We start from the raw sequence: 13,568 nt of genomic DNA, 5'->3' as shown, positions 1-13,568 counted from the left end.
TCTGCATTCTCCACACCAGACGGGCACTACCAGTTCCGGGTGATGCCCTTTGGGATGAAGAATGCCCCTGCCACATTCCAGAGGTTGGTTAACCAGGTATTGGCCGGACTGGAAGATTTCAGCGCCGCCTACCTGGACGATATAGCAGTGTTCAGCGCCAGCTGGGAGGAACACTTGCGCCACCTCCAGGAAGTGTTGTTGGCCCTGCGCAGAGCAGGCCTCACAATCAAGGCCAGTAAGTGCCAGATTGGGCAGGGTTCAGTGGTGTACTTGGGGCACCAAGTAGGGAGCGGCAAGGTGGCCCCCCTGCAACCCAAGATAGATACCATCCTGGCTTGGGAACCGCCCAAAACCCAGACTCAGGTGAGAGCCTTCTTGGGTCTCACGGGTTACTACAGGAGGTTTGTCAAGGGGTATGGCAACATTGTGCACCCCTTGACCTCGCTGACTTCCAGGAAGCAGCCGAGACTTGTGATCTGGACTGACGCCTGTCAGAAAGCCTTTGACACCCTGAAAACTGCAATGTGTACAGCACCGGTCCTCCAGGCACCCGACTTTTCAAAAGAATTCATTGTCCAGACGGACGCTTCAGAGCATGGTGTGGGGGCTGTTCTAGCACAGATGAATGAGGAGGGCCGAGACTTACCTGTAGCCTTCATCAGCCGGAGGTTACTTCCCAGGGAACAAAGGTGGAGTGCGATAGAGCGTGAGGCATTTGCTGTGGTCTGGGCGCTGAAGAAGCTAAGACCCTACTTGTTTGGGTCTCACTTCCGGGTTCAGACGGACCACAGGCCCCTCAGATGGTTAATGCAGATGAGGGGTGAGAACCCAAAGCTGTTGAGGTGGTCCATTTCCCTACAGGGGATGGACTTTACGGTGGAACACCGCCCTGGTACAGATCACGCCAATGCTGATGGTCTGTCCAGATTTTTCCGCCTTAGTGATGAGGACTCCCTGGGTGAAGGGTAGTTCTCCCCACATTTCAGCTGGAGGGGACACGTGTTAGACCTGGCATCATTGGCATGAGTCTCTCCTCCATTTTTTCTGTTTGCCTCCTCTGTTTACGATGTTTTTGCTGGATTATTGCTTTGGGCACTGTGCCACTGCTGATCAGTGCCACAGTGCAAGTGCTCCCTATGCTAAATTGTTACATTGATTGGTGTTACCATGATTGGCTTGGTTGACTTACTGTTCAGACCCTAGTCTAGTGCACTGCGCGTGCCAAGGGCGTGTAAGTTAACTGCTGCTGGTGGGCTCGCAGCACTGGTTGTGCCACCCACAGAAGCAGCGTGTAAAATGTGTCTCAGGCCTGCCACCGCAGCGCCTGCGTGCAGTCCCTGACTGCCATGTCGACTTGGTAAGGAAACCTACTTACCAGTCTCTAAACCTTCCCTTTGCCACATTTCGGACACCTCTATGGTAGGCCCTAGGGCAGGGTGCATTGTTGGTAAAAGGTAGGTCATGCCCTGATGTGTGTGGCATGACCTAATAGTGAATTACAGCCATTTTCGTTTTTCACTATTGAAGGGCTACCTGCCTCCAATAGGCCAGACTGGGCAGACTGATTATTAACTCCATTATAATCTATCTGACTCAGGGAGCATGGTAGCGAGTCGAGTTTAGTATCCCTGAACTCAGAATTTAATAACACACCCTTTAGGATGGATGGTTTTTAAATTCTATGTTTGAAAATAGCACTTTTAGAAAGTGGCTATTTTTCTTGTCCAACTATCTACCGGTCTCTGCTGGTTTGGTGTGTGTGTCAGGGGCTGAGTGGCTCCAGAGGTCTGAGTGAGTCAGTGTGGGGTGAATGGGGCGTTTACACGTAGAGTGAGGGAAGAGTAGCCTGCCCTGCCTGACACAATACCGGCCCCGCCTCCTGCTGGGCGACTGATAGCCCTGCTCCTACCAGTGACAATACTGGCTCCGCCTCCTGCTGGGCGGCTGAGGACTCTGCCCTGCCCAGTGAATAGGCCAGGTGCCTCTGCCTGGCAACACCCACAACAAACCTGAGATGGTGGGAATCGCCCTGCTTGGACAAAGGGAACAAAGGGAAAAAGGGGTATAAGAGAAGGACCCCTGAACCAAGAACTCAGATCACTTCTGACAAGGAAACCTGTACCAAGGACAAGAAGCCTGCTGATCTAAGGACTTGCCTCCCCTTTCTGCCAGAGTGCTGTTTTGCTGTGGAGGAACCTGAAAGCTGCTTCTTTATTTTTGCCAAGGAACAAGGAGAGAGGAACTTGGTGTGTACTCTCTGAACACTTGCTAGAAAATCTCCAAGGACTGGAAGAGTGCCAGTCTCCTGTTGAAGTCACAGGGCCAAAGGACTTCCCCATCTACTGAATTGCTGAATTGCTGGAAAGTGTTGTTTCCAGTACACAAGGGAAAATCTGCAGTCTCGACGCCAGCAGCAACGCCAGTGAGCAGTGGGTATCGGCCCCGGCTCCAAGTGACCCCGTCTCGACGCCGGTATCGACGCCAGTGAGGAGTGAGTATCGGCTCTGCCTCCAAGCGACCCCGTCCCGACGCCGCTGCTGATCGCATCGACTCGACGCCCGTCTCGACGCCGTGAGCGCTGCTCCGGCCCGACATCCCTCGACGCCGCTGTGGATTGGCCCGACTCCGAGGCACGATCGACGCCGACCTCGACGCCGACATCTCGACGCCGTGGATCATCGTTTTCTTCGTTTCTCAAGGTACTGTACTTGTGGGGTCTGTTGCGACTCCAGGCTCGACGTAGCGCTCCTCGCGGTCGACGCCGAACCTTGGGAATCTTGTAGACTCGACGTCGTGTGACTCCTGTGGGGGTTACATTGTTGCCAAAGAACTGTGCTCAGAAGAATACTTTGCTAAAGAACTATTTGCCAAGAAGAAACCTTACTTGAACTATTATTTTTCCTTCCAAAGAGTATTTATTAAGACTGTGGTATATTTTTGTCGTTATTTGGTCTTGTGCTAAGCCTTATATAAAAATACTATTTTTATAATAACTTCTGTGTCGTATCCATCTGTAGTGTATTCACTTTATTACTGTATGTGGTCATAAATGCTTAACACACTGCCCTGAGATAAGCCTGTCTGCTCTGCCAAGCTACCAAGGGGGTAGCAGGGGTTATCTGAGTGTGTAATCCCCTTTCCCTGACTAGAGTTGGTTGGTCCCTATTTGTCAGAAGTGTATACCTCTGCCAACTAGAGACCGCCGGTTCTAACAGTGGTGGTGTGAGTTTGCGCTTTAGGAGAGAGTATTGAAGTTGTGGGTGGTGCGCAATTGCTGATGGTAACTGTTGCAAGACAGAGAAATTGTTATTTTTGTTTATCGTTATCTGCCTCCAAAATTCTTAGAAGATATTTGTTTGGTTCTGTGAAAGTGGATGCTGGTACGTCTGAGTGAAATTGAAGGAATGGACTGCGGAGTAGTGTCAGAAAGGTAGGCTTGTGGAATAGACAAGGGAATACAGGGTCATGAAGATGGTTGTAAGGCTACCCTTAGTACTGCTCCCCTTGAGATACATGCAATCCCCCACAATAGGGTGGATAAAAGACATTTGAAAACTGGAAGATAAGTATACCTTCCATACCATTGTTGAGAATGCAGCTTTCTGCATCCTTCATTTGAAAAATGAAGGAAATCCCTTTGTGTATAACCAGGAAGGGAACCTCTATTTGCCCTGAAGAAAGCCTGGGACCCAAGAGGCTATTTTGAAAGGCTGAAACATGTCAGCAAGACACTAAGGTCGTAGGACCATAACCTCCTGAAAACCCCCTATATATATAATTTTAATATCCCCTACACCTCCATAAATAAAGGGATACCTGGAGACGGAGGAGGATTTTTATCTTTAGACCCCCTGGCTTATCTCTCCGAAGTGCTCCCTGGAATACGGTCGATTCCACCTTGACCTTTAGGAGTCAGGGTGAACCCGATGATGGAGCATGACACCACTAGGGTGTGTGAGGGTTACTAAACAAAAAGGAAGTGCTTCCTTTCCCGTGCTGAGCGGTTAACACCACAAGAGTTTAGCGCTTAGCCCTAAGTACACTGTGTGGGATACTTTTAGTAGTTTGTAATTTGCTTTGGGAGGACGTATCAACACCGACATACCTCTCTACCCTTCTAGCCTAGGCGGAGGACCCTCTACCCTGGCCTTAGTAGAGTGGTGGAGTATGACGGTCATGTATTATAACTTTGAATTCCAAACTGGGTGATAAACAAGTGAGAGAGTGTTGTCATATGATTCTGGGTTGAGCGGTTGTTGTGTTTGTTTCATGGAAAGTATTAGGTAGAGATGGATTTAAATGTGTGTTATTTCTGTTTGTATTCAGAGTAGAGTGGATATGTGTAGGTATGTTGGTATGGCTGGGTCTTTCTGAATATGCACTATTTTGTTCAGATAATTTTTGTATTTGTGTTGTTTTTGGAGGGTAGTATTATCTGGTATTTTAGTAGTGACTTGAGGTGTAGAATTTGAATGTGAAGGGCTGGTGAGGATTGGTAGTGAGACTAGAGTCCCTGTGTAATGTGTATACAGGGGTGTGGACATATGGTTGTAGGTTGAGTAGTGGGATGACTCTGTATTATTGGCGGAGGGGAGTATTGAAAGAATGGTGTGTTAAAGTGGTATGATAAAGGTTTGAACAAAGGGGAGGGGGTGGCAAAGGCAATACTAGGAGTAGGCAGGGTAGTGGAAGGATTTTGTTTGAAAAGGTTGCTTGTTTGTGAGATTGATGGTGTACGCTTTGTGGGTTATTGGTATATATGCTAAATGTATTTGGGGTTGTGGTGTAGTACAGAGGTGTGGGTTGGGTAGGAGTGTGTGGGTGTAGAGGTAGAAGGGCATATAGGGATGTACTATATGACTGGGTAGTGTTTGGTGTGGGAATGGTGGATGGAATTATCTTGTTTATTGGTTGTGAGAGGTATGTGTTTGCTGTGAGCTTGTATGCAGGACTGTGATTGTTGACTGTTTCCTGGAGAGTGTGTATAGACTGTGAAACAGGCAGCACCTCTGGCCTTAGGACCTTACCAACCTGAACAACCCCAAACAGACAATTGCCCTTGTCCGCTCCACCCTTAGCCTTAAAGCCAGCACAGAGACACCCTGGGGTGAGGGTGAGGATATACATCTGTTATTCAGTGCCAAGATGCCCCGTTGCTGGGGTGAGCGTGCGCTTTACAAACACACGTTATGTTATGTTAAAGGCTGGCAGTGAGGTCAAGTGACTCTCTCTTAGTTTCCAGCTAACATTGAGAAAGCCATCTGGACTGGATGAATGAGGCACAATAAAGGACCACTTAGCACAAATGTACTTACAGCCTGCTCCGTAGAAAGCTTCTGGACCAGAACAACATGGCACAAATTGTCACATAGTTGTGTCTGTTAAAATATGGATGTAAAATTAGTTTTGCTCTTCCTTTTTAAATACAAGACTCGCATTGTGAAAGGCAAATTTCTTCAGACCTGGCCAAAGGTAACTCCTTACAGCTACTTATAGTCGGCACCAATATGTCTGCATACGCCCTCCAATGACATTTTGCCTGACTCTACCATGGCTGCCAGTAAAACTCCTGCCTGATGTACATGCAGACAGCAAGAACTACTTTTGTGACTAGGATGAGCTTTGTGATCATTAGGGACATATGTCTGTTTTCTAGAAAGTCAGACTGAAACAAGAGGGGATGTTGCAATGTGATAGTGTGGCAATAGGACTGTGCACATACTAGATACGTAAATCTACCACAAACTAAAGAAATCAACCCACAAGCTACCTGTTCATTCCAAGCAGTATTGGAAATCAGAACAACACGGTTCTTAGCAGTGGCTGATACCTCTGACTAGGATGCTACCAGCTTCACTTACTCTGTGTGTGGGTATTTAAAATCACTGTTAAGGTACATAACTTTGGAAATGAATTTACAGCAATGGCATAACACGGTATGAATAGAGTCGGTATAGGTCAGCCACAAAGAAAATGATATCACAAATCTCCATCAACATCACAATCTACTTTGGTTATAGGGCTGTAGAATAGTGTCGATAGAATAGTAACAATAGTATTAGACTATAATAAATTAGCAAAATGTGCTGTGTTGCACGTAAAATCTTTGCAATGAGCACATTCGTTTTTGTTTTTTTTAGTTTTATATAGCGCTAACTCGACCCGAAGGTATCAGAACGCTATACATGAGCACCAGTTGCGTTACATTCCTCGCAGTTTTGTTTACATTGGCTATGCTGATGCAGTCTGACACGAATTTAATGTTCTTAACAAGTTCAAACTCCGTTGAATGTTTCAGCAAACCCTGTCAAGCAGAACATGCACAGTCCATGTATAATATTCATTCTGTGAACCAGGCCTAAGAAAGTAGAGTTTTCGTTCTAAGAATGATCCTCCGTTTGAGTTGGAGGCCCAGAAAATGGCATAAAATTCCAGCCTCGCACTGAATTCAATTTACCAACTAGAAAGCAAAAGTTATATTGTAAATACAATTGTCACCATGCAACATCTGACTCCTCGCCATGGCAGAACCTAAAGCGTTCCCACATTTACATGCTCTTGCCAAGTGAACCTCTCAATGAACCACAAAAGAATCCCTGCCTCTCACATTGATTTGTTACACATCATCAACCTAAAATTGCTGAAATGAATTAGGTGAATCTGCATTTCCTTAATTAGGGGGCATATTATCAAGGACGGCGTTAAAATTATCGCTGCTTTAGTGGCAGGAAACTGCCACTTAAAGCGGTGATAATGGGCTTGATAATATGCCGCAGAGAATTCCAATAGAAGCCCATGTTCTGGTTTGAGCATGGGCTTCTATTGGAATTCACTGCGGCAGTTTCCTGCCGCTAAAGCTGCGATAATTTTAACGCCGTCCTTGATAATATGCCCCTAGTTGTTTTCACTGTGAATGGGGATAACTGATCAGATCCTGTAATACCGGGGCCTTTTCTGGGCAAATCCCCCATATTTCAGAGGAAAAACTGCTTATTTATTTCACTTGCTTTGAGTATGTGGAAAGTGTCAGTGGCAGGTCTGTTGGGGTGTGAAGGTGCAGGTGCTTAAGGCAGACTGGTGGCTGTCCAGGGGTAGCAATGTCTGCTGTGCACTTACTGCTTAACTCTGATGCTGCCCACAGTCCCTGCTCCTGAATCCGTACAGATAGGTATGGTGTCTCCGGGCCCTACATTATCACAACGAGTGTTTGTGAACCCAATAGTTAGGGCTCGGAGTCACTTGTAATTGTGAGATGCGTAATTTTAAGGTCGAGCCTGGGCAGAGCTTGCGCTGCTCTGCAAGGCATGCTGTACTCAGGTAGGGACTTGAAGCTTTGCTCACTCTACGCCCATATTTTTCATTCGCTTGTGTCATTGTCCACTGTAAACTGTGCCAGTTAATTAGTCAATAGGCTTAGTAGCCCCTCCTTAGTACTGCCTGGTCTTATTTTGGAACCTCCTGTGGCAAAACTTCCTGTTACATGTGTTGTTACTCGTTAGGCTTTTATTACAGCCTCCGAGCACTATTTTCTCAAAGAGTTTTTTCCTGCCTGCTGTTGTAGGCAGGACACGTTCTCTCCTGACGCTCTTTTTTAATTTTTGTAGCACGGAGGCATTTGCAATAGGTCTCGCATTTGCGAGAGTTTAAGCTGTTGGCATTGTACATGACAATGCCTTTTATTTATCTGTTTTAAAAACAACACATTGTCAATAGCTCAAACACTCGTAAATGCGAGACCTATTGCATTGCAAATGCTTGTTTATTGGGTGAAATACCACAACTCGTCATGAGGGCTTTATACTATAGCCTTATAGCCCACCGTAGCGGGCTATACCGGCTATGAAAGGCCCGCTGCATCGTTAAAGGCCCGAGCAGAAGGCAAGGGACTTTAACAAAGCAGCGGGACTTTAATAGCCGGTATAGCCCTGCTACGAAGGGCCATAAGGCTATTAGAACATTCTGCCACTAGAGGGCAGAATGTTCTAACAAATAAAACAAAAAGTGCAGGGAGCGCGAGGGGATTCAAATCCCCTCAGGCTCCCAGAAGCCTTTGTTCACAGCCAGAGCTGTGAACAAAGAAGCAGTGGAATGTTGGAGCTCCGGGCTTATACCAGCCATTATAAGCCGGGAGCACTCCATTGTTTTCAATGGAGCTCCCAACATTCCAATGTTCTAATAACGCTTATGGCAGTCCACAGGATGAAGAGGTGCATATCTTTAAACATAGCACATGTGGCCTACTTGAATTGGGAGGCTGCAACCACAACAGAGGTCACAATGGCACATTTATCCAGAGCAAAAAGTCAGTGGGAGAATAGTTAAAAAAAAGATGAATTTCACTACAACTATCAAATGAAATGGGTAAGAAAAAATATAATGCCGAAAGGACACATTTTCATAAGAAAGTGTGTGATGTTCCGGCTTGAAAGTCATAGTGCTGTGCCAACATGTAATGACTGAAGTCCAGCATAGCTTGCTTACATTATCTTCATCTGCAGCATATCATATATATATACCTACAATTATTATATGTGTGTGAAAACTAACAGGTGTTTCGGAATGACTGTAATCCAGCCTATCAGGCTTCTCTCAGATTAGAGTCTTTTTCAGGGGGCAATGGCTCAGCTTCCCCGGAAGCAGACCAACAACACCCTCAGATACTCTTCATATAAACCAACACCGATATCCCCTGCTCTCCTCGTCCCGCTAAAGTTAACATTATCATCAATAGTAACCGGTGAGATATTGAATCTTCCCTGCTGCTGGCAGTCATTGTGGTTCAGTAATTGCCGCCTCCTCTGAGCAACAGAATAGAAAGGTGGCAGAGGCGTTCATGCACACTCACTGCGAAACAATTCTTTCCTTCCATTGTATTTTATGCCTGCTGTGCTGCCGTTTATGATGGGAAATGGAGATGAATACTATTAGATGGATTCTTTCAATACTAGGTATTTGACCTGATATGTTATGTCAAAATGTTTAGAATGATACATAAGAAATGATCTGACCGTTTCCATTTTTCTTGGAAGAGATAATAATTTTACTGACCAGACTCCAGGGCCTTTTCACAGCACAGACCAGTGCTCAGCCGCAGGATTATTTTGTGTCACGGGTGGAGGGGCTCATTTACCTGCCCCGTGCACTGCCGGCACGTCACTTTTAATGATACTCCGGTGGTTCACACGACAGAGATATATCAGAAGGCCATGTAAAGCCACCCTGTGTGGCTTTTCATGACCTCGTAGATATGGTGTGAGGCAACGAAGTGCAAGTCACTGCGTTGCCTCACACTGCAATAGGGAGACGTGCCATGGGTGTTACGATGGGTGTTGCCAAGTAACATCTATGGTTTTTGACACATTCCCGGATTTACAACATGCTGTAAACCTGGGAGTGCATTCAAAGCCCATGTCTCACCAAGCGGTGGTGTAACGGTTGTTTTGTGAAGTAAGGTGTCCCTTCCTGCACAAAAAATATTTGATTTCAACGCAGGCACCCTTGCATCATGGTGCAAGGGTGCCTGCGTTGGCGCTGGGCAGTCATTTTTGTGGCTGTGCTGTAGAAGAGGACAGGAGTGCGCCGTATCTCGTAGATATGGCACATTCCTGCCCTTTTCTTTTGATGGAAGGTAGAGCAGCAGGAACGCTTGTGGCGCTGCCCTATGCCAAAGATAAGTAAATGAAGCCCGGAACGCATAAGAAGGAGGGTGAGGTGAAGCATTATGGCCAACGATGCCTTCTTTGGAACTTGGGAACAAGGTTTGAGTCCCAGCCTCATCTCAACGTCCTATGATTCTGTGCAAATCACTGTGGGTCAGATTTACTTTGATTTTACACAACGCAGTGCAGCAAGGTAAGTTGGTGCGCTGTGTTGTGTGGAAGGGAGAGAGCAGAACTGTGCCCTATTTAGAAAGCTACGGCAAATATTTACTCTCTCCTTTCTCTGGTGCACTTTTGGCTGCCTAACGCCAATGCAGGCAAGATGGGCCAAGGGCGCCTGTAGTAAGGTCAGGATAGTTGTAGTGCTGGAAGGGGTACCTTCTTGCACAGAAACTATCCTTTTCGGCTTATTCCACTTTGTATGTGTGCTGCATAATGCAGCACACATGCAAAGAAGAAGCAACGAGGAGAAATAAAGATATTTCTACTTGTTATGCCAGTCTCAGGTAGGCGTGCCATTTTAGTGCAAAGCCATGTTGGCAAATCTTTGTAAATATATATTTGCTTCAAAGTAGCTGGTTGCAATGGTGCACCTATGCTCCACCTGTGTATCACCTATCTGACACAAGTAATGCAAGGCAGCGCTATGCCCTGCATTGTGTTATTTTTTTTGTTTTTTTACAAAGTCATGCAAATCGGGCTTTGCACGGCTTTGAAAATCTCACAATTGATTTTGTGTTGCGGCTGTGCAAAAAATGTGATACAACCGGACACAAAATTTTAGTAAATCTGAGTCTTAATCTCCACGCCTCAACTTTACAGGGAGAATTCACTTTTGACACACTGCAGTTGATTTTGGAGAGAACCACTTAAGTAATATACACCTGAAGTTATGTAAAACAAGCATTTTCTTGAAATTTTTTATTGGTCTATCAATTCTTTTTAAAAGATAGGAAAATAAACATCTTCGAGTCTCTTTCTGTCTTAAAACAAGTTGAGCCTTTAGCACCTTCCACTGCCAAAAATGAAGGACCTGATTATGAAGTCAGGCGGACCGCCACCGACAGGCCATCAGTAGCGATTCGTCTGACAGACAGGCAATTGGTCCGACTGCTGCATTACAATGCAGGCGGTCAGACACGCCAGTCAGGAGGAAGGACCGCCGCCTCCGACAGGATCATTTGATCCCAATGGGGCAGCGGTTGGAATCGTACTTCTGACAAGAGACAAGAGGCGGTTCCGAGGCAGGCACTGCCGTTGGGATTACGATGCCGTTGGGATTACGATGTCCCTTTCCAACAGCCTTATGAAGACTGTCAGAAAGGGACTTTTGGGGGCCCCAAACTGGGCTTCTGTCCCTCTTTAGCCAGGGCACATATAGTGCCCCCTTGCACATCCATGCACCTTGAGCCATGCATTATATGGTGCCTGGCACACAGTGCATGGATGTGCACAAAGTACTAATTTACATTGTGGCTTGTGCTGCAGCCTTTTTCCTGGGGCCGCAGTGTAAATGAGAACTCTCTGACCACCACCACGGCGGTCATAGCGTAATTGGGTGGTCGGACCACAGACTGCTTGTCGGACGGTCTCCTGACCGCCGCAACAGCGGACGGCGGTACAAAGATATTATGCTATTTTATAAATGTACCTCTGTATAATTGTAAAGCTCAGTATTTACAACTGTCTGTCAAATTTGTTCCACAGAGCACAGCAATCATTGTACATAAATGATTTAATGAATTAAAAAAAAATAAACACTTCTGTGGGTGCCCAGCACTAGAAATGTCCCAAGTTGGCTGTCATAATTGCTGCACGCTATTGAATTACATGTGGTGGACAGATCATGGTCTCTTTCTCTGTCTCTGCTTGACAACACAAGGATGGCATGGGCCTATTTTCAATTAAACCATGCTGTCTACAACATAGGCACCATTTCAAAATACATTTGGGTGGGGCAGTGGCTGCAGGTAGTGCAGTTTTGAAACACCGAGAAGTAACTACTTCTTACCCATTCAAAAGTAGAGCTGACCAAATTCCGTAAGACTCAGCCATAACAGCTTTCAAAAACCAAAATTCCAAAATAAAAATCAGGAAATCATGTGGACTTTCTCACAGCTCCTATACATTTCTGAAGTAAACAATACATACATTTAGACATTTTTATTCAGGGTTTCTTCTGGATTACAATGTCAATATATTTTTGCTATATTATTGAGATTATGTAAAGATGTGATAGTTATATCAATTCATTAATATCTGGTTCACTTATGTGTGTCCTCATAGAAGCGGAAACAGGCGACAGAAGGCATCCGGCTTATGGCTGAGAATACCCTGAGAGATGGACAGAACATCCTAGCAGACCTCAACCATCTAGAAGACAATATCAATTCAGGATCCTATGTAAGTACATTCCTAAGGTAAAATCTCGTTTTTTCTCTGGCTACGTTTGCGTTGTGTGCAAAACAAAAGTGAACATTAATATCTATGAAGTTTTTTCGGTGACTCAGTAGACAGAGGTATGAGGGGCACCTAGGGAAGGTTTGCAGTATTGAAAAGCAGTGGCGGCTGGTGACATTAGAAACTAGTAAGACATAAAAGGTGTTGATGTGTTGCGTCGTGAGCGAAGCAGGGGTTTCTGGGGGTTCTTCACCCCAGAAAATGTTGAAAAAAACAGAGGGGAAAATCTTGCTTTTTAAAGCAATTTTGATGAAGCAAGACTGTTTATAAAGCAGTTGTGGTAATGTGGACTTGAAATATTCAAACACATGAAAAATCCTCCATATCTTCCAGAATCAATATTGTTTAGTTACTGTAGTGTGCACATTTTACAGTGCAACAAGCATGATTTTTAATTATCTCACCTGCACTCATGGTTGGAACCAACATCTAAGCTGCAGGACAGGAGAAACATCCCCCTTGTTTGCATTTGAATGGAAAAAAAATATTTGTTTGGGGAATAGAAACCTCCTCCTCTTGGTGAGACTGTGGCAGTGCCAATATATTGTGACTAGTCCTGTGACTGCTAACGCATTAGGTGCCCATTTGAATGAACACCAGGTCGTCGAGACAAGTTACAATGGTGTGTGTCACACAGACAAGAAAAACAACGCAGTTAAAACACACTTAACTGGACGAAATCAATGTTGACTTAAAGACAATGGAAGGCACTGTGAGGTTTTGAACACAATAACCGCACCTCCTTCCATCTGCAGTCCATCGTGAAAACAAACAACTTCAGTTTCCCTTTTAATAGGTTTACAGAGGCCTTTTAGAAAGAGCCCTATGCGCCACTAACAACCCCCTTGATGAACCGCCCTGATTGGGAGAGCAGGGGGGGGGAACACCCACCACGCTCAAGAGGCCCCCTCAGAAAGGAATACAGGGCTGCTTATTAGTTATTTTTCCTGGATTGGTCCCGGCCACTTCACAAACATGCATTCAGAGGCCCTAGTCCAGGGTTCTTCAAACTGGGGGGCAGGCCCCCCAAGGGAGCTTCAATTAATCTCAGGGGGCGCCAGGCTCTGGCCAAAAGAAGCATTATACTGATAACAGTGCTTTGTTTTCAGCACTAAGCTGCTCTGTATTGGCCATCAGTACATTTGTCATTTATATCCTGGCTGGGAGAATGTGTCAAAAGGGAAGGGACTCAAAATATTCTTCAAAACTCCTACCCCATTTCTAATATTCACACTGTGGATACTTTTACATGTGAGTAAGGCCTGCCTGACCAGAATAGTATGTTTGGTAACTATGTTTTTGATTGTGTTTTTTATATTAACAGAACTTAACTACAATATTTAAATAAGTCTAGACATATTTAAACATGGCCAGTTTAATAGAATAATTGTAAAACATTTTGAGGGGTGGCATGGTGTGTTTTTTTTCACTGAGTGGGCCCGACATAAA

General features: G+C 45.4%; 1 protein-coding gene across 6 annotated transcripts in view; it reads left to right on the top strand.

Moving 5' to 3' along the window:
• The window catches only part of LAMA2 (laminin subunit alpha 2), a 3,129,796-nt gene that overhangs the window by 2,462,853 nt on the left and 653,375 nt on the right, over positions 1 to 13,568 (top strand). For all 6 annotated transcript variants that reach the window (XM_085611831.1, XM_085611827.1, XM_085611830.1 and 3 more), the window contains one exon: positions 11,946 to 12,062. In XM_085611831.1, the coding sequence (XP_085467957.1) occupies positions 11,946 to 12,062 (117 nt within the window). The remainder of the gene's footprint in view (positions 1 to 11,945; positions 12,063 to 13,568) is intronic.

This window comes from Triturus cristatus, chromosome 6 (genome assembly GCF_964204655.1).
Source record: "Triturus cristatus chromosome 6, aTriCri1.1, whole genome shotgun sequence".
Taxonomy (NCBI): domain Eukaryota; kingdom Metazoa; phylum Chordata; class Amphibia; order Caudata; family Salamandridae; genus Triturus; species Triturus cristatus.
The sequence above is the reverse complement of the archived record's forward strand: the minus strand, read 5'-3'. Positions and strand labels throughout refer to the sequence as shown.